The sequence below is a fragment of the Heterodontus francisci genome, chromosome 4 (genome assembly GCF_036365525.1).
Source record: "Heterodontus francisci isolate sHetFra1 chromosome 4, sHetFra1.hap1, whole genome shotgun sequence".
NCBI classification, from domain to species: Eukaryota; Metazoa; Chordata; class Chondrichthyes; order Heterodontiformes; family Heterodontidae; genus Heterodontus; species Heterodontus francisci.
In genome coordinates, this window is record NC_090374.1 from 42066039 (window position 1) to 42088042 (window position 22004).

The window sequence follows — 22004 nt, forward strand, 5'->3', positions numbered from 1 at the left end:
AGGACTAGAGGATGCAGATTGAAAGTTTTGGGCAAATGATGCAGGGGCAATATGAGGAAGCACTTTTTTTACGCTGCGGGAGGTTGGTTGGGGGTGGGGGGGTAGTGACCTGGAACTCGCTGCCCACAAGGACGGTGGAAGCGGAGACGATCAATGACTTAAAGAGGAAGTTGGATGGCCACCTTCGAGAAATAGACTAGCAGGGCTATGGGGATCGAGCCAGGGAGTGGAACTGGCAGCATAGCTCTGTGGACAGCAGGCATGGACTCGATAGGCCGAATGGCCTCCTCCTGTGCTCTAAATGACTGTGACCTGTTATACACCAATTGAAGTTACCTCTTCCCCTACCTCTGCTTGCCTCTTTGCAAGGGTGGATCAGTAGCCGCAGGGTTGCCGGGGGGAGGGGAAAAGGGGGTTGGGGTTTGGATTCATATTAGAACCATAAAAAGGGGAAGGTTAGAAGACACTTTTTCAAACACTTAAATACAGAATGCATTTCCACAAATGGCTATTGTAACTACTTCAATCATGATATTTAAAATGAAACTAGATAGGCACTTAAGAAAAATATTAAAAGAGTAAGGGAAAGTGGCATTAGAGTAAATAACTCTCATGGTGGGCTGGCACAGGTACAATAGGCCAAATAGCGCATCCTGTGTTGACATTTCTAGGATTGTAACTTTTGGAGTGCCTGCCAGCTCTCTGGGGCGTCCAGTTAACCTGACTAACATCTTGGTGGCTATCTCAGAATAAGGGATTCAATTGCTTCTTTGGAATATTTATCTTTACCATTTTTAGACAGAAGTCAATGTCAAAGGATCTAACAGCTCCCATGGCTTTCCCTTCAAACGTTCTATGAAATGCTTGTAACAGCATCATTTGCATATTCAGAACATGACAATGAATTTTCCTTTTCTGCAATATTACACTGTTACAGAAATGCCAGCAAATGTTTAACGAGTTGAGGTTGGAGATCTTCCTCAATATAAACTATTAAAACAGCATAGCAACACAGCTTTTTTTTTGTGAATAGGGTCCTTGGTTAGTATCAGTACACACATGCCAGTTCTACATAAATGTTTTTCTGAATACCAAAAATTTTCAATACAATATCAAGCTGAAGATTTTCAAATATCTATCCAATTATCCAAAATCCATTTTAAATCATAGTTGATATAATTAACACATCATACATTTCATGTATAATATTAACATGGTATAACATGGTAGAGGACCAAAAGCCTCTGGTAAGATTCTAAGAATTTCTTTAAAGTAGTTGCAAATATTTTTATAGTTATTTTACATTAAAGTTTAAAAGATTGTAATTGTTAATGTTATTTCTCATTAATGATCAGAACCACAGCTCTACACAAAGACAAAAATATTATAAAACAGTTTCCAAAAATGCGAGAGTTGAAGTAATTAAGCAAGAGAGGGGGAAATTACAATGAAATGAGAGTTTCCAGTTCATTTCAGGATCAATAATACATTAACTTTTCTCTGATGTCGTGACAGACTGCACTGAGCAGCACAGAAACCTCTTGCTGAACATTTGCTTGTTGGTGAATCTTAATAATTAATTAAGTGATGTTGTGTTAATTCTGAGATACTACACACAGACACATGTTGCAATTACTCAGTTTTTACAATAAAACAAAAATCAAGGAAACATTCAAATCCTTTTGAAACACTTTTTTTTGAAAAGGGATAGCTTGCAATTAATAGCCTTTTTAATACACTAGACTTATTTTACGACTTTGAAATGCATACTTTCAGTCTCCAGGGTCTCCAAGGATCATCACAAGCAATGTAATTAGACAGTTTCACTTTAATTTTTAGCCTCAATTATTACACAACGTTGTGTTGAACTCACGATGAATAAAGGAAACAAAACTTCAAACCGAGAGTCTCGCCAAAATACTATCATCTGAAATCAACAGGAATAATAGGTGCATAGAAAGAAGGCAAAACAATATTTGGCTTATTTTATGAGAACTGTTCAGTCATCAGTTCAGTCTGGATGTATTACCAATTCCTCAAAGATGAATAATTAGGGGAAAAAATCCTGAAAATCAATTCACATTATTACAAATGATGTAGTTGTAATATAAGGGCGGCACAGTGGCGCAGTGGTTAGCACTGCAGCCTCACAGCTCCAGGGACCCGGGTTCAATTCTGGGCACTGCCTGTGTGGAGTTTGCAAGTTCTCCCTGTGTCTGCGTGGGTTTTCTCCGGGTGCTCCGGTTTCCTCCCACAAGCCAAAAGACTTGCAGGTTGATAGGTAAATTGGCCATTATAAATTGTCACTAGTATAGGTAGGTGGTAGGAAAATATAGGGATGTTTGGTAGGAATATAGGATTAGTATAAATGGGTGGTTGATGGTCGGCACAGACTCGGTGGGCCGAAGGGCCTGTTTCAGTGCTGTATCTCTAATCTAATCTAATTTGAATCATTTGGAATTCAGCAAATAGATGGGAGGATGAGGTGGGTGAATGCAGTTCAGGGCAAGAAATAGCTACTTTGTCATATTATGGCAAAAGATGAAAAGATATGGATGGCAAGAGGGTTAAGAAGATAAAACCTTCAGGGACCGCTGGTTCAATATATCGACGAAGGCAAGATTGCAATGCAAAGATGGCAGCAGACATAGACTGACATAATTCTTAGCTTCAAGTTTTCCCTTGTCCTATTTTTCTAGGTTCCCTCAAAATTTAGCCCTCTACATTTGAAAAGGTTCCTCAGTTGGCAGGGAGATTGCAATGGTCTAGCCTGCAGACATGCCCATGGCTTAATCATCAACACTCAATGCTTTAGACAGGAAATTCAGTATCTGCTTTGGACAACTTCCTTCACCTCCACTGAAAACCCAGCTGAGGGATTGAAAAAAAAATGATCCTTGAGGTGGCTTAATTGCAAATGTCAGGCACAATTATAATCTCCAAGTCACAAATCCAGTGCTGCAAGATTTTTTAAAATGTCACAATTCGGTTATAAAAAGCAGCCCTCTCTAAAGAGGATTTTGAACAATTTTTGCAAAAATCCGAAACAGTCCAGCATTGGATTACATTTCAAAAGGTCCAAAATTTGTAGTGCTTGGAATAAAAATCCAACATCTGAATTAATACCCAGTGCCTAAATTATGCAGGACAGAAACAGCTTCTTCTTGCACAAGAACTCTAACTTAGTAACCAAGTTCAATTTTCTTTTTTAAATTTAGCCTTCCAGGTGCTCGACATGTATAGAAACCCATCAACATGCATAACAATCTCCTTACCAGATTACCAGAAATTAATATCAAGCATGAGGATACATACTCATTTCCAATTGGTCTACTAGGCATTAGAAGGACAAATGACAGTGAATACTTGGAACATTTCAATAGACTATCATCTATTTAACAAACCCAATACAAAGACGCATGCCAAACATGGTCCAGTTTTATGCTGATGGATTGCGAGCTTGATGCTGCTGACCATGTTATGTAAAAGATTGGAAACAGATTATATTAAAAAACTGAATATCTTAGATGTTTAATGTCCATGTGAAGCATTTTAGCTTTTGTCATGATACTAAGCTTGTGCAGTGTAAATAAAGTAACATAGCAGAACGAGACTCTCCTCCAGGATCAGGCCTAGATTCTGCAGAGCGATCTCAGTTTTCCCGTGAATGCACCATTAGATTCAGCATTCATTTCTACTTGACCTTAATTTTTTTTATTTGCTGTTTACAAAGAAATCTCTGTCTAATATGTGATGTCAATGACTCTTTTATTATGGTGCAGAATGGAAGCTGTGTGAATGGAGAGTCCAGGTGGGGCACAGTGGTTGGTGGAGTCTATTTGTGGATGCGCCATAAGAGAGAAACTTACATGAGTCCAGGAAAGAGTTACTTATGTAGGGCGAGATGGAATTTGAAAATGCTATTCAGTCAGATGTATGGAAACAATGATTGCATCAGTCACAGAAAAGATTTTTTTCTCAGAATGTCTAAGTAGTAATTAATAGGTCATTATCAGACTTTGTCTGTGGAAATTTGGGTGTGCACCATGCCTGAATTTCCTATATGTGCTGCCACCAGTTGAGGCTCCTTACCAGGGTTGGAAAGTTGTTATAATGTAGTCATTCAGATAAGCAATTTCACTCTTTCAAATTTGCATTAGATGCCAATTTAAGTGTGGTTTCCTTTGAGGTTTCAACTGCATTGATTGACAAAAATCAAAATACTGTCTAATATAAAGATTTTAGTAAAAGCTTGTATCAATTTAAATATAATCACTTTGTCACAACCTTACTGAAGTTTTAATACCAGAAATAATATGAAAAGGACCATACTGGTTTCAGCTATTGGTAACATGCACTTTTTTTTTTTACAGTGAGCCGCTGGATCATTAAAATTCCTTTAAAAAGAGATTATAATTTATGCAAGTAGTGGAAGAAAAAGACCTGTTCAAAATATTTACAACTGACTCTCCAGATAACTTTTTGAACATTAAAAATCCCCCATCTATTACAGTCCAGCTTGCCCATCTGATGTCTCTACACAAATGAGTCAATGGTAATTGGCTTTAGTGAAGTCTTTAGCATAATAATCTTGGTAGTTTGTATATCGAAGAAGATAGGGACAAATCCAGACTAAAAGGGTGAAAATGTGATAGTTAATTTAAAAAAACATTTATGATTTGATTTAATATTCAGCACATCACATACCAGAAATTTATTTTAAAGTGTTAAGACCATTTTTGTACAGGATACAAATTAAAAATCACTGTTCTTGTGATTTTTTAAATTAAATCTAATGCAAAAAGCTAGATCTAATTGACAAAAATATCTGCATGCTTCTCCTAAATTAGCCTATTTGAGGAGCTGACTTGGGTTAAATAGATTATTTGATCAACCATCACAATCCTGTACCTGACAAAACAGGGAATGCATGCTCCTTCTTCATTTTGTGTTACTGTCCTGCTGGGACTCCTGTAGTTTTAATAATGGTCTGCCAAAGTAATAGGTTAAACAGCAATTCTAAGAGAAAATAATCCTGTACAGCTATTAGCACAATATTGGTGCCCATCTAAACACAAACACTTTGGGGGGGAAAAATCAATTAATGATTTTAATAGTAACCACACCATTCCTTGATGGATCAGGGAGCTTATCAAATGAGCAGACAAGCTGTTCTAAATATGAAGGTCCCTAGCTCAAATCAGCAAAGCTACTGACAAAATGCTGTTGGGAACATCAACAGCCTGTCCACACACATAGCCTGCCCACATATCTTCATTCAAAGTCTTGCTCGAGTCAGTTGTCATTCTTAATAACACACTGAGCAAAATTTCGGATTCAGTGGTTCTCAAACCTGGTCAAACTGGGCCCAGCAAAATCTTGCAGCCTTCCCGCAAAGAATATGGATATTGCCAAATCTGCAAAGTAAAAAGTCTTCCCTCCTTCACGGTTGTTTCTCTTCCAATGTTGTCTCCTTCTCTTTCCTTCCTTTCTGTTTCTCACTCTTTCCTTCAGTTTAGTCTCCCCCTCACTTTCACTTTTGTCTCTTTTGTGTCAGTTCTTCATTTACTTTTACTCTCTTCATTTTTCCTTTTTGTTTTGGCTTTCTCCTTTTACTTCAACAGTTTTCTTTCTAATTCCTACAGAGCTGCCGCATTGGAACAGCATGCCGAGCACCATAAGATCAGGGAGCCAGGCAGGGGTCTCAAATCAGTCGATAAGCAGGAATTTTAAAGCAATCAGCAAGTGCTGCTATAAAAGAAGCCAGTAAGTGAGCTGCTGAATTTAAAGTGGACAGGCCAGCTTATGCTGAATGTTGGCCAGCAGAGTTTGGAGCATTCCTAGTTCACGGAGAGAAAAATCAGGGTCCCTGCTGCCGATGAGGCTGTGACCCCTGCTGGAAATGCACATGCAGACAGTGAGTGAATAAAGCTGCAAATTCAGCTGTGATGTTTGCCACAGCTGATTAACCTGCTACAGTTAAACTCACAGATGACTAATGGCCAATTAGGTGAGGAATCAATGAAACAATACCCTGCCAACATGGCTCAGGAGAGGCGAGATCACACTCTGGCGAAAATTAATGAGGGAAACAGACAATAAAAATATAGCCATCATCTTAATGGAAGCATTTAAAAAAAAATTCAATTCAGATTATATTTTCCAGATTTTTTGATCCTGTATTTTTCTTCCAGAATCTTGCTAGAAACATGAAATTCAGATCAAAAACAAATGAACATAAATTGTTTCAGCAATCTGCTATTCAGCAGTTAGATTAGGCAAACACATTTCAAAATGTATACCTCCGCATTTCATTTTTAGATGCAGGTTTCAAGTACAGCAGTTTTATACATTGAATATACCGGATTCATGACATTTTATAAATATGAATTATGTTACCTTCATTTGCTCTTCAATGAAAATTCAATGCATTTCTATTTTTGGTTGCTTTGAAGCTTATCAACAGTCTTAAGAATAGGTTAATGCAAACAACATCTTCAACCTTCCCTTTAAGAGATCTGAACATACCTGTATTCATGATAAGAGGACCAACTGCTTTATTCCGGAAAATTCAGTTTACCCTGAAAAGTAAATAGAATACAGCTGCTTTACTGCAATCCAGACCAAACCTTCACCAAACATGGCAATGTAAAACAATGCAAGAATCCTTCAGTGATTTGTAACAGCAAACCGTTAGATCATTCATTCTGAAAACCCTCCTACTTGAAGGAGATGGATTCCTGTCTTATTTATCGGAATAGACTGGAATTTATGCTATTTAATGGGAATACCAATGTCCTAATATTGCTGCTATATACCCATGGAGGAATGCACACAAATAAGACTAATGCTTCAATTAATTGTACATTAGCGTATAAGTCTTTATCTAAGATAATGCAAATGTTTATTTTAAAACCCATACCAGATAAGTAAAATCCCACATCTTTTGCTACAAAAACAGTGAAACTATACTGTAAATGTACTTCTGAATGCTAAGACATTTACCACACACTTTCCACAATTATACTAAGAAAAGGTATGGTGGGAAGCGTGGCGGGGGTGGGGAGGGATAAATGGTCAGGGAACATGTCAAGGTCAAGGACGCAAAGGTCCTGCCAGATTTAACGGCAAAACCTCATGATATTTTTTGCTATCATTTCTCACCTGACAGCTGGCCAAATGCTGGGTGGGAAAACCAGTGGCAGGAAACCACTGGGGACCTCTGGGGTTGGTCCATAGCAAATGGGAGAGGAAGGAGGCCAGAGATCGGGGCTTGGGGCAGTTGGGGGAGGGGCGGGGCTGCGAGCAGGGCAGAGACAGGTAATTGGTAGGGAGGAAGGGGATGGGATGAGACAGAGGCAATCGCGAGGGGTTGGGAGGGAATAAGATGAAAGATTGGAAGGGGGTGGGGGGAGGGGGACACAGAAATGCGAGGAGCAATTTGGAGTGGGGAAGAGCTGGAAATCAGTGTTTGGTGTGGGGGGGGGGGGGTGCGGGGAGGAGGGGAGCAATGAGATAGGCAATGCGGAGTGGGGAAGGGTGGGAGGTAGGTCACGATTGCTGCATGGAGCGGACATCAGTGCTGGGGGATATTGAGGCCAATGCATTTCATCAATGTAGAAAAAGAATGTGTTCAATAAATACTTTGACTCTAGGTTCGTCTCTGGATGAGATGAATTATCCTAATGGAGAAACAATTGCTAATATGGTTAGTTGCTTATTCTGCTTTTACCCTCAAAACAGTCAGTCAGCTGTTTTTACCATAATTGCAGATTGAATACAGTATTTTTGAGAGTCTCACTTTTGCTTTTATCAGAAAATTAATCAAGTTAAGAGAGGAATTTGTGGTATTAAGAGCGGAAAGATTCAATTCAGAAGGAGGTCACGGCACAAATAGATGATATTAATGAGTGGTACCTTGTTACAAATCACTTTTGATCAGCATTCATCAACTTCGTATTTCTAGAGCCACCAATAAAAGTATTGCTGTATGCAATGCTATATTCCAATTAAAATTTTCTGTTAATGGCACAGAGAAAAGAGAAACGATGGTACTGATTGGAGGGCTTCTATAATTCAAGGAAGCCACAGACATGACAATTTGAATAGACCTCATTGCTATCTTATATGTTATCTTTTATTTGAATATATATTTCAAGCCTATGCTGTTACAAATCTTCTCAACATTCATCCCTCTGTCAAGTCCATTCATGACCTTCAGACATTTTAAGGATAATGTGGACAATACCAGATTTTGTGGTGGAATGTTTCACTTCCATACAAGCCAAAAGCATGCAAGCAAATCTTGTAGTTCGAACCTATTTAGAAAATAGAACACTAACAATATGGATGTAGTTTGTTTTAGCTATTATAATAAAGCAGGAAACACAAGCATCAAATTTGTTTTCCAAAATCAACTCCAATTATGCAAAACAAATTTATATTGGCTAGAGGTCACTGATGCATACAATACCTTATTTTTAAAAAGCTTAAAATTACCTTTCTACTTTTTCAAAATTTCAGCAGATTATTTTTAAAAGACATGAAATAATGAAGTCTCCAGCATACTATTTCTGTTAACATTTTATTTAAAGTCAGACATGTTCTCTGCGGCTTACAAATACCTACAATGCACAGAGGCTTTCCATTTTTAAATCTTGATGTTTTCAGAGACTGGAGAAAATATGCAAGATTTAGTCTTTAAAACTGCAGACTGCCAGCATTCTTCAAATATTTCCCTCCGTCAAAGGAGAGGAGCTAGACTCGATATTTTTTCCTAACTTGGACTTGAACCAACATTCGTACCACATGAAGAAGGCAGTGGTGGAATCGGTTGTACAATGCTGACTGGAATCCAAGGCAGATTTAGCACAACGATTATTAATGGACACACTAGTAGAAACTTTAATTATATGGAAATTATTGCTCCCACTGCACCTTGAGATGAGACCTTACTAGTGCCCAAGTCAGCAATAGAGAGGAGCCCCTGTTCATCACTACTCTGATCTCCACTTCTTTTGCTCTGGGACTCTTTTCAGTAGCTATTTTTCTGGAATGCATCTGTTACAAACTCTATTTAGAATTTCCTGAATTTAGACTTCAGGGAGTGTGTTTTCTATACGTTGTCATCACTTCATGGATTACAAAATTTGAATTGTTTGTGGTCATTATCTTTCATTACTGGAACAAAGTGCTTTGTTCTCTTTTCTTTGGTTTCAAATTCAAACAATAATGCTGATGTTTGTTGTTCTTAATTGACTTCTTCAAATATTCCCTTTTCTCCTCACCACTTTCTTAATGTTAAGAAAGTGGTGAGGAGAAAAGGGCTGAATGGCCGCTTTCTGTGCTGTAAGATTCTACAAACCCAGTTACACCTCATTCAACAAAAAGTGCAACTTTTTCCCCCAAGGGTTTTTATAGTGAGATTACCTGCATTGAAGTATAAGTTTTCATTAAATTCTAGTTGCAATGGAGATTGCAGTCTGTGGGAATCTCTACAGTGCACCTGATGGAGCAGTGTATTCACTGACAGCAACTTCTGGATTGCCACGTTATTTGGCACATGTGCAGATTCCAAAGTTACTGTCAGTTTTAGCGGATTAATGACATCAAATGCTGACAGTTTCCGGGCCTTATTCTGGAGGTGCACATGGTTTATTTGAACACCACTGGCGGATATGAAGTCACTAAATTATTCAGATTTTTAAAAAATAGATTACTTGACCCATTGGTCAAAATTGAGATAGGGTGCCAATACACAGTATGCTTTGAAATCAGGATTTTAATCAACTCCAAGTAAAAATATCTAATCCACATTATTCACAAATGGATTCTAGAAATAAATCTTATATGCAAAATGCTTCAAGTTTTATAGTGAACTACACTGTGTATGTAGAATTTGGCAATAGCTGAACCATATTAAATACACTAAACATTAAAAAGGGATAAGTTAGTTAATCTTGCATGTTTGGATGGGGCTTTATTTATAGATGAGCTTTGTTTAGGGAGTGACCAAGAAATGACTGGTTTATTGGAATGCTATACATGCTTGAACTATATATATTTGGCTGAAATTCCCAGTAGTAACCACAGTGGATTCTAGACTAAAGATGGGTATTAGGAGTCAAACATACTGAAACACGAGACTCCGGAGTTTAAGTTTTACACCGACATTAATTTCAACTTTACCAATAAACCGGATGCAGAATGTGCATTTGAATAGCCACCATAAAGCTGACTAACTTCTTGTATTAGACCAAAGGCTTTATACTCTTCTTAGTTATATACCAGGAATTAGATGAAAAATGTTCATTATTTTTAAAAGGTAGCAATTTTTTTGCTTTGAATTGACAGCTGCAATGATGAACAAACCTATTATGGCATTGGCAAAATATAACACATATACATCACGACATTTTGCACCTCTGTATATAGTGATACTATAGTAATTACTAAAGTTCCCCTCCAAGTTACACCACCTTGCTTTGGACACAGATCACGGTTCCTTCACTGTCATTGGATAAATATCCTGGAATTCTACTTAACATCATCATGGCTTCACAATCACAGCAAGGACTGCACTTTCTTTCTTTCTTTTGGGCCTCCTTATCTCGAGAGACAATGGATACGCGCCTGGGGGTGGTCAGTGGTTTGTGAAGCAGCGCCTGGAGTGGCTATAAAGGCCAATTCTGGAGTGACAGGCTCTTCCACAGGTGCTGCAGAGAAATTTGTTTGTTGGGGCTGTTGCACAGTTGGCTCTCCCCTTGCGCCTCTGTCTTTTTTCCTGCCAACTACTAAGTCTCTTCGACTCGCCACAATTTAGCCCTGTCTTTATGGCTGCCCGCCAGCTCTGGCGAATGCTGGCAACTGACTCCCATGACTTGTGATCAATGTCACACGATTTCATGTCGCGTTTGCAGACGTCTTTATAACGGAGACATGGACGGCCGGTGGGTCTGATACCAGTGGCGAGCTCGCTGTACAATGTGTCTTTGGGGATCCTGCCATCTTCCATGCGGCTCACATGGCCAAGCCATCTCAAGCGCCGCTGACTCAGTAGTGTGTATAAGCTGGGGGTGTGATTCAAGGAGAAGGCTCATCATCACCTTTTCCAAGCTATACATCACCAACTGTCTCTCTCTAATAGGGAGAGATGCCTGTGGTCCTTTGGGGACTCTGGCTGGAGCAATAAACAATAAATAGTCGGCAATAAATGCGACCTTATGAGCATTGCCTATATCCTGACTAACCTGGTCCAACCTAACCTTCAAGGTCACTGGTCACAAACTGCCTATGGAGAAGTGAGCCAAACAGATACACAAATTAATTCCAAGAAATTCCTTTGTATTGCCAGCTGATTGGATCCTCTCCCTATTTTAAGAGCCCTCTCTCCAGGTTATTTTATAGTAAGCGAAAAGAACAGGAAATAACAAAGTTTCTTCCTCTTTTCTGTATTCCTATTTATACAAAGAAGAAAAATCTGGCACATCTCATGCTGTCCCAAAGTGTTTCATATGCAATGAATTACTTTGAAGTGAAGTCACTATACAAATTATAAACAGCACAAAGCGTCATATCTGGAAAGTGACAGATGATGCAAGAACTCTCAAATAGAGTCGTCTGAGGCCTTCCTTCTAAAAGGAGCTAACCACTACATAGTACCTTTAAGCTAAGAGGGTGTTGTGATGGTTCTGTGAAGTTCTCCATGCCATCTCTTAGTTCGTGCAACCGAGTCTACACGAGCTTTAGCCTTGTGTGATGGAGAAGCATGTTAGAACATATGCTGTTCAATACATTAGCTGCAAGCCACATGTAAGTGAGTAATAGATACTCTTGTTGGGCATGTGATCTCCACAATCATATTCACTTGCCGTATACATTTGCACTTTAACCTTTTTGTGAGCGGATTGATAAAATGGTAAGACAAAAAGCGGAGTGTGAATGTTTTTTGACGGTTGTGCTTTGCTTCTTTGGTTTCTGAATGGTGGTAGGTGTTTGTTAACTAAATATACACATGAAGTATTCTGTGTAAGGCATTTTCCGCTAAAATTAATGCATGTGGCTAAAATGGTATCTCCATAGCCGCATTTGTGGCTGGTCCACAATTTCTATTGGACAACCCCTTGTTAGTAGGGTGAAATTCGACTGTTAGTATTAGTGTCACATGTAATGGTCAAAGGAATATTTTTATTAGTCATGTACCTTTTATCCAAAATAAAGAGCAAAAATCAAAAAGAAAATACCATATTAAATACTTGTAAAGTGCAAGATTCTCTGAATCAAATTCATGTCTGTGCACAACAGATGTCACCCTTTCTAAAAAAGGTTATTCTGCATCTGCAACAAAGATAAAGCAAGCCAGGTGGGTGCTTCTGAACTTGGGAAGATTTCAAAAGAAGCAATGAACCCTTAAATCTCTTAAGATGAATAGGACTCCAATTCACCTCAGTACCCATCAGACTTTGTGACCTTAAAGGGACACATCTCAACCTTGGCAGTAGAACAATTCATTGTGTATTCTTCTTCTTTGGCCTCCTTGTCTCGAGAGACAAATGGGTAAGCGCTTAGCGGTGGTCAGTGGTTTGTGAAGCAGTGCCTAGAGTGGCTAGAACAGCCAATTCTAGAGTGAGAATTCCACAGGCGCTGCAGATAAAATTGGTTGTCAGGGCTGTTACATAGTTGGCTCTCTTCTTGCGGTTCTGTCTTTTTTCCTGCCAACTGCTAAGTCTCTTCGACTCGCCACGCTTTAGCCCCACCTTTATGGCTGTCCACCAGCTCTGGCGATCACTGGCAACTGATTCCCACGACTTGCGACATGAGGTCCTGTGTCATTGACCACGTTTGCAGACGTCTTTAAAGCGGAGACAAGGATGACCGGTGGGTCTGATACCAGTGATGAGCTCGCTGTACAATGTGTCCTTGGGGATCCTGCCATCTTCCATGCGGCTCACATGGCCAAGCCATCTCAAGTGCTGCTGGCTTAGTAGGGTGTATATGTTGGGGATGTTGGCCGCCTCGAGGACTTCTGTGTTGGAGATACGGTCCTGCCACCTGATGCCAAGGATTCTCCGGAGGCAGCGGAGATGAAATGAGTTGAGACGTCGCTCTCGGTATTACATCTCATTATAGTCCTGTCCTTATAAAATGGCATATCCTCATTCCCATCATGAGCAACTTTGCATCCAATCCACAAGTATACACCTTACAATTACTCAACACCTACTAATGCACACACTCATCTGGCACAAGCTACATTCTGCTTTTACAACTGAAATGCATTTCACTTTTCTACTTTCACACTGGACACACTTTTGTGAGCAACCCCTCATCTCCCTTGTAGCAGCTGGAAAACCCAGAAATGCAGTGGTCTTGCTGAATTTAAGGGCAGGACCTCAGCTGAATTTACCTGTTTCCCGGCCAGCAGGTTGACAGTGTGATTAGCTGTCAGGCAGAAGGTTGCAGCCTTTCTGTCCCCCCATTAGCTGCCATGTTCCCAAGCAGTGGGAAACCCAGCCTGCAGGAGTTAAATCTAAATGGCTGTTAAGATCAGAGGTACGCAGCCTCATGAACATATTTAAATACCTGACCCGCCTCGAGAGGTTCGTTGCCAACCTCCATTACAACCAGGAGAGGGCACATTTGAGGCAGGTTGGAGTCAGGTTTACAATTTTTGACATTTTAAACCCTCCCAGCCCTCTCCAGCCTGTCAAAGGGGGTTTAAACTCCACCCCAAAGCCTTTGGGGGAAACCGGCCTTTAAAAGAAAAATGGTTTCAGTACACCAAAAATTGCTGAGTGTTTTAGATGGTCTGTTAGCGAGCCTCTGCAGTATGTTGGAGAGTCTGGAGAAGTTTATGATTCTGGTGCATGGTACAGACACTCTGGCGTGGCAGATTTCCCTCCATGCCCTCCCACACCTTTTCCCCTCCAATCCCCTCAGTTCAAACTGGCACGATCCCTCTCCAGTTGCTGCTGGCGCTTTTCCAACCCTCCCCCCATTAAAAATGGCAGACCGACAGACATTCTTTTTCCACATTTACCCATCAATGAAAGCTCGTCCTTTTTTTCTTTGTTGCCTCAAAGCACTGTTTCCCAGCTTCTCTTCCTTCAAAAGTACCACTTCCTATTTCTGCTCCCTTCACTCGTCCCTTCATTGCTAATTTATTTTCACCTTTCTGGTCACTACCATCTGTTTCTCTCCTTCCCGTTTCCCTTCATTACCAAGCATTGCTCCCTTCCCTCTCCCACAGTTCCACTTCTACCTACCTCCTGCTATTAGTTAATGGAGGAGATTCCAGCCATTACAAACTGGTAATTCCCATGTGAATTAACACCTACAGTATGCAAGGAGCAGAATCATATCTGCAAAGGAGTGGCACTGAGGGAAGAGGGGCCAAGTCTGTGATTATTTTAGCCCTTAAACACTGACGCACATTGAATCTGGCCTCTGAAAAGCTGACAGTGAATGATCAGAAAACGCAAAGCTTGGAGTGTCTACAAAGCACATTGACCCAATGGGACAAATTGGAGTATCTTCAGGGAAATAAACATGGCAAGGCTCTGGTTTATAATTTTTAGAATCTCCAAACTTAGAAGAGCTGGCTTTGAGGACCGATAATAGAATCAAGATGTCATGAACCAGTAAAACTGGTAATAGGAAAGTACTCAGCAATAAATTTACAGAATCAATGTGCATGTAATACCTGAGCTTAGAGCTTTATAGAAGGAGCAGTCAGTATGCCTTTAGAATCACTAGGTCATACCTCACTCATCAACTGGAATTCACTGAGAAGGTAACTGAATGAAGGTTATCTACTGGATTTAATTTACTTGAGTTTTCAGAAAGCCTTTGGAATTAGAGTTCTGCAGCTGAGGCCTTCTTAGAATACAAAAGCACTTGGAATTAGTGACAAATTGGTAAAATAACTGGATTGAACATCAGCTCAGCAGACTGAAAAGGCTTGCTTTGGTTCATCAATTGTTCATATTGTTCCAAATATTAAGTAGGGTATATATCTAGTAATATAAAATTAGCTGCTGAGACTCAGTGATTAGTATAACTGATGGCATTCAAAAGGATCTACACCAATTTAAATGGATGAATGAAGAAATGATTGATCGTATTTAACAGTTATTGCACATTAGTTTGCGCAACAGATTCTAGACCTTATTATTGCGTGTCCTTTGGAAAAAAGAGTAAGGATCTGGTTGTAGTTATAAACCAGTCGATATGAAGCTGTTATCAGTAAGGCTACGTGAGTACTGGCTTGCCTCTCAAGGACATTAAATTAAATGACAATGTAGGTTGTTTTATTTTGAAATTATGTTGGTAAGGCTTTGTGAAATATTGTTTTAAGCAGCCTATCTTCCATAAGTCATTGAAACACTGGAGGCAAGTCAAAGATGGCCAAAGCTGACTCTAGGACAATTTTTTATTTACTTTTTTTTTAAAAAAAGATCACCAGGTATTGTGTGTAAGAGGAGCATTCCAGAGACTGCTAACGTGATCTAACCAGTTCTGGATTGTACCAGCTGGTCACATGACTAACTAGCTGTTCAAGGGTCTTTTGAACTAGCCACAGAGAATTTGACCGCAGAAAGACTGTTTGCTCCTGGACTGAGATCTCTTCTGTCTGCTCCCATCTCGCACTCACAAGCCTCTGAATCCACTGAAGACACATGAACCCCAACAAAGAAAAGTCTCCTACAGCGAACAAGGTTTAAGAAGAATACTGGGCCCCAACGAAAAGCAAGATCTACCTACAATCACGGACTCTACAGTGAGCTCGAAGAACCGTAACAAAAACTCTTCAGATATTGCCTCAAACCTTTCCACTGATTATTTTTCTTCTGTTCTTTTCTGTCTCTATTTGCACGCGTATATTTGCATGCTAGTGTGAGCGCGTCATCTATCCAAAGGCGTCAACCGAATTAGAGTTTAAGTTAAAGTTTAATAAATTTCAACTTTTCTTCTTTAAACCTAAGAAAACCTGTTTGTGCTGGTTTCTTTGCCTTATAATTGCAAAGCAGTGATCAAGGATTCGCTAAGGGGGAGCTAAAAACACGGTATGTTTAAAATTAAGCCCAGTTACCGTAAGACCAGGTGAAGGCTGAGAGGAAACCCTGGACACCTTTCTCACCTGGTCGTAACAATTTCTATAGAAGGGAATACAAAAGTTATCATGCTCAAAGTCTTGAAGAATTTTCTTATGTACATATGGGAGTGTGCACTTCAAACATAAAAATGGTAATGTTCTGTTGACAAACTCATTTTAATGGAATTGGGTGAATATCTGGTGAATATAGCTACTTTCATTTCTAGATGGCCTCTATTTTTCCAACACTGACAGTTGCATAGGAATTTAAGTACAGGAGTGGAAAAAGCCATTGGTCTCCATCTGACGAGTCTCAAAATCCAAATATACTTGGTATAACTCATTTCTCTCAATTACTTCTTTTGCCAAAAAAATCCAGTTTCCTTTTAAATTTGATGTCACCATTTGCCTCTCCTCTCTCCTGGGCATTCACCACCACCTGTATGAAATAATTAAACTAAACTGTCTGTTCAGCTTATCTTTTCAGAGTTCAAGTTCATGCCTCTGGTTACATTATGGATGTGTCAAACAATTGATTCAGGTTCATTTTATCTGTACCCTTTCCATTCCTCAGTATTGAAATGCAGCAAGCCTGACAGCAGCATCCACAAACAACAATGAGTCATTGAATAGTCAGTTACTGAGAAAGGAATGTTGGTCAATCACAGGAAGATATGTCTGCTTTATTTCCAAATACTGCCGTGGGATCTTACAAGCCCACTTGAACCAGCAGATGGGAGTTCAGTACTCCTTCATGTCATGAGCACAAAACCAGATTATAATGCTTACTTTCATGATTCAGAGGCACGAGTGTTCTGAATTTAGCCAAGCTACCACACAAGAGGGAGGGTTAAAAAGTTGTAAGAATTATAAACATGCAAGGAAGATAAAGGCTTTTCAACAATGTGGAGCAGCTTAAAATGTTTGTAGTGCAGAGTAAAGAAAGGTTGGGGTTGAATTTCTGGGGCAGTTGTCCCAAGTGACCACCGTAAACTCCAGAGAAATGGTATAAACATAATTTACACCGTTTCTCTAGGGTTTCTGCAGGTCTGCCATAGAAGTTACGGCAGCCAATCAGGAGACCTTTGGATACCTCATTTCAAGGTGAATATTAACTATGACGGAGCCTCAACAGTAAGCACTGTAGTCCATTTAACGGTGGGGGCTTTACAAGTGAGCTTGACCTCACCAGTTCTCAACACATGCAAGGTTCCACTAAGGGTTCCTGGATAGCAATTAAACACAGGAACCTAGACAGACTTTTCCTTCCCTAACCTAGAAACCTTGAGGTCAAATCTGGTGCGACCACCACCGACCCTACTGACATCAGTTAACACTGATGGGCGGCACAGTGGCGCAGTGGTTAGCACTGCAGCCTCACAGCTCCAGTGACCCGGGTTCAATTCCGGGTACTGCCTGTGTGGAGTTTGCAAGTTCTCCCTGTGTCTGCGTGGGTTTCCTCTGGGTGCTCCGGTTTCCTCCCACATGCCAAAGACTTGCAGGTTGATAGGTTAATTGGCCATTAGCAATTGCCCCTAGTGTAGGTAGGTGGTAGGGAAATATAGGGACAGGTGGGGATGTGGTAGGAATATGGGATTAGTGTAGCATTAGTATAAATGGGTGGTTGATGGTCGGCACAGACTCGGTGGGCCGAAGGGCCTGTTTCTGTGCTGTATCACTAAACTAAACTAAACACACAATACAGGTCAGATATTGAACCACCTCCTGTCCATTTGTCTGAACTATCAACTGCATAAATTCAATGGAGCTCTAAAAGCTTTACTTAATTCATAGCAAATTACAACAGTGACTACACTTCAAAAGTTTTTCTTTGGCTGTAAAACGTTTTGAGATGTCGGTTAGTTGTGAAAGGTACTATATAAATGCAAATCTATCTTTCTTTTCAAATAGTTTCTTTTGCATAAGTGACAAATCAATAGGTATGCTAATCTAATAAATGATACAAGCAGAAAAACTTACCAGAAAGAGACGTCATTTTTAGTTTAAGTAGCTTCCTCCCCACCGCCCCCCCCACCCCAAACACCCAATTAATCTGAACGTAGTTTCTGTCTGTGAAGTTACAGGAACACCATGCAGATTCTATTAAGTTGATTCAGCCGATGGTACATTTTTTAATGGTGCTCAGCTCTATTTACCTTCTCCACAAAACACAGACAAAATATCTTCACTGGTGTCAGATAAGCTAATCAAAGAAACATGTACACTATGTATCAAATTTTCCGAGGTGTCACAATGCACCATTTTCCTGGAATATTAAATAGTGCTTACACAATGCATGAAGCATTTCAACCTTGGACAAGATCTTGAAAACAAAAAATGAAGTAATTCATTTGTAGTCAGATATGTAATTCTATCTTTGCTCTAGCCTTGGAAAGCTGATAAATTTTACACTACATTAGGCGACTGGTTACATAGATTTGTTGAATCGCTGACCTTCTTTATATAATGCAAATATGCTCGTAACAAAATGTCGTTCAAATCAGATCTGTCACCAAACACGGACTGGCAAATGGATTTTCAAGTACAACCTGTTGTTGAAGAGTTTACTAAATATTCGCCAATCGTGCTCAGCAAACATTAATTGAACGACAGATGGGTGTCAGTTATAAATGTGTATGCAAACATTTGAGCGCTTATATACAAGTACTCCAGTTTAAAAGGGAGGCAATGGCAGAGTGGTTTTCACTCAAAAGGAACAGGAAAGTATATCCCATATCAAATTTACAGACAGCAAAAACATCCAGGCACACCTCTGGCTAACTAGAACAGGTATTTAATAGAAGATTGCATGGTTCTATAGTGTTCCCTAATTCTAATCTAAAAATATGCAGGTTTCATTTGTTAATTCCCTCCTCCTCTCCACCTCCCTCTCCTTTTAAGACCTACCACTTTGACTAATCTTTTGATCACTCTTCCCAACATCTCATTCTTTGGTTTGGTATCCATTCTTATGCCTTTGTGGAGCATGTTGGGATATTTTTCTTCATTAAAGCCACTACATAAACGTTTCTTGCAGTTGTGGTCTTGGGAGGTTTATATCTGTGAACATATGGAAATAATTTTGATCCTGTAAAATACAATACAGTACCCAAAATAGGGATATTCTCCTTTACCTTAAGGAAAAGCAAATACAAAGCACAACAAATCATTTCTGTAGCGATGCACTCAAGAGAAATGGACAGGAAAGGACAGAGACTTTGACTAATTTATAGCTATAAGAATTGCTCAGATATCACATACCAGCACCCCTACTCAGTTGGCATTTCACCATTTTGCAGTGGTATATCTAAAGGTTGGCATTTTCAGGTGAAAGAGTCATCCCGATCTCTAAATATTTAAGCCAAGGATGTAATAAACCAGGATCTGGTAAAATTTGCAGGTTTGTAGCATAAGAGGATAGGAAAAAAAACAAACATTTACCTCATCAGTCTTTCTTGCACAGAAACCACATTAACTTCCCCCTCCTGCCTTAGTGCCAAAGTAAATGTTAATTGTATATCAATTGTATGCTTGTGATTCACTTGAATCTCTATAAATAGACACAGAATGAAACCACAGTGGTTGGGTTAGGAGGTGTTATGCTTGTAAGGTGCAACTCTGTAAATAACTATAAAAGTGTCTAAAGATTGGCTCCTGTTCTACCCTTCATCAACTGGCTTTCCGGAATAGAACTGTAATAACCCTGCACTTCCAACGGAATCCAGAATCTGCTGTGCCCTTTTCTAATGCATTGAGATACATGTCAGTCTGTTCCATATGTTAAAGGAGGCTGTTACTCAGAGGAGGGGATATAGGAAAATACTTTCAGCATCATGATGATATCCCATCAGGGAGGTGAACAATTCTGGTTCTCAAGGGAATTTAACAACCCGCACCTGTTTTTCCTCGACAGAAGGAAAGCCAGGTTCCCACGAGCAACTAATACAATCTTGCCCAGGCTTGGCAGCCATGCCACAAGGTAGGAGTTTGTACTGGTCAGTGTTTCAATTATCCATGTACTCAGCAAGCCTAATTAGCAGAGCCAACAGCACGATTTACTGCAGAAAGATAATTATTTTCATTCACTCAGGTTTCTGAAATACAAACATACGGATTAGGAAGAGTAGGCCGCTCGGCCCCTCGAGCCTGCTCTGTCATTCAATAAGTCCATGGCTGAACTGATTACTACACATTTGTACCTACTCCCAATAACCTACTACCCCCTTGCTCATCAAGAATCTATCTACCTCTGCCTTAAAAATATTCAAACACTCCGTTTCCACCGCCTTTAGAGGAAGAGAAATCCAAAGACTCACGACCCTCAGATAAAAAATTTCCTCTCATCTCCGTCTTAAATGGGCGATCCCTTATTTTTAAAGGGCGACCCCTCGTTCTAGATTCTCCCGCTAGGGGAAACATCCTTTCCACATCCACCCTGTCAAGAACGTCAGGATCTTATATGTTTCAATGCCTCTTACTCTACTAAATTCCAGCGGATACAAGCCTAGCCTGTCCAATCTTTCCTCATAACAGAGTCCGCCCATTCCAGGTATTAGTCTAGTAAACCTTCTCTGTACTGCCTCCAACACATTTACATCCTTCTTAAAATAAGTACAATACACAGTACTCCAGATGTGGTCTCACCATTGCCCTGTATAGCTGAAGCATAACCTCCCTACTTTTGTATTCAATTCCCCTCATGACAAACGATAACATTTTATTAGCTTTCCTAATTACGTGCTGTACCTGCATATTAACCTTTTGTGATTCATGCACTAGGACACCCAGATCCCTCTGCAATCTCTCACCATTTAGATAATATGCTTCTTTTTTATTCTTCCTGCCAAAGGACAATTTCACACTTCCCCACATTATACTCCATTTGCCAGGTCTTTGCCCACTCACTTAACCTATCTATATTCCTTTGTAGCCCCCTTATATCCTCTTCACAAGTTACTTTCCTACCTATCTTTGTATCATCAGCAAATTTAGCAACCATACCTTCGGTCCCTTCATTCAAGTCATTTATATAAATTGTAAAAAGTTGAGGCCCCAGCACTGATCGCTGTGGCGCACCACTCATTACATCTTGCCAACCAGAAAATGACCCATTTATGCCTACTCTCTGTTTCCTGTTAGCTAGCCAATCTTCTATCCATGCCAATATGTTGTTACCCCCTACACCATGAGCTTTTATTTTCTGCAATAACCTTTGATGTAGCACCTTATCAAATGCCTTCTGGAAATCTAAGTACAATATATCCACTGGTTTCCCCTTTATCCACAGCACATGTAACTTCCTCAAAGAACTCCAATAAATTGGTTAAACATGATTTATCTTCAACAAAACCATGTTGACTCTGCCTGATTACCTTGAATTTTTCTAAATGCCCTGCTATAACATCTTTAGTAATAGCTTCCAACATTTTTCCTAAGCTAACTGACCTGTAGTTTCCTGCTTTCTATCTCCCTCCCTTTTTGAATAAAGGAGTTACATTTGCTATTTCCCAATCTAACTGAACCTTCCCCAAATCTAGGGAATTTTGGAAAATTAAAACTAACGCATCAACTATCTCACTAGCCACTTCTTTTAAGATCCTAGGATGAAGTCCATCAGGACCCAGGGACTTGTCAGCCCGCAGCTCCAACAATTTGTTCAGTACCACCTCCCTGGTGATTGTCATTTTCTTGATCCTCCCTCCTTTCCACTTCCTGACTTACAGCTAATACTGGGATGTTACTTGTATTCTCAATAGTGAAGTTAGGTGCCAAGGCCAGGTTTTTCAAGCTTGTTTCTCAACCCCATTTTTATGATACCATTATTTTTGAAAATACAAAACACTACTCAAAAAATAAATGGTTTCCATGGGGGAAACTGCTTAGCTCATCCCAACACAACTATTAGCTCAAG

General features: G+C 39.8%; 1 protein-coding gene across 1 annotated transcript in view; it reads right to left on the reverse strand.

Moving 5' to 3' along the window:
* sorbs2b (sorbin and SH3 domain containing 2b) overlaps window positions 1-22004 on the reverse strand; it is a 284278-nt gene that overhangs the window by 200948 nt on the left and 61326 nt on the right. Inside the window, exons 2-3 of the mRNA XM_068029420.1 lie at window positions 19001-19153; window positions 6529-6581 (exon numbers count right to left, since the gene is read on the reverse strand). Of these exons, the coding sequence (XP_067885521.1) occupies window positions 6529-6538 (10 nt within the window). The 5' untranslated portion in view covers window positions 6539-6581; window positions 19001-19153. The remainder of the gene's footprint in view (window positions 1-6528; window positions 6582-19000; window positions 19154-22004) is intronic.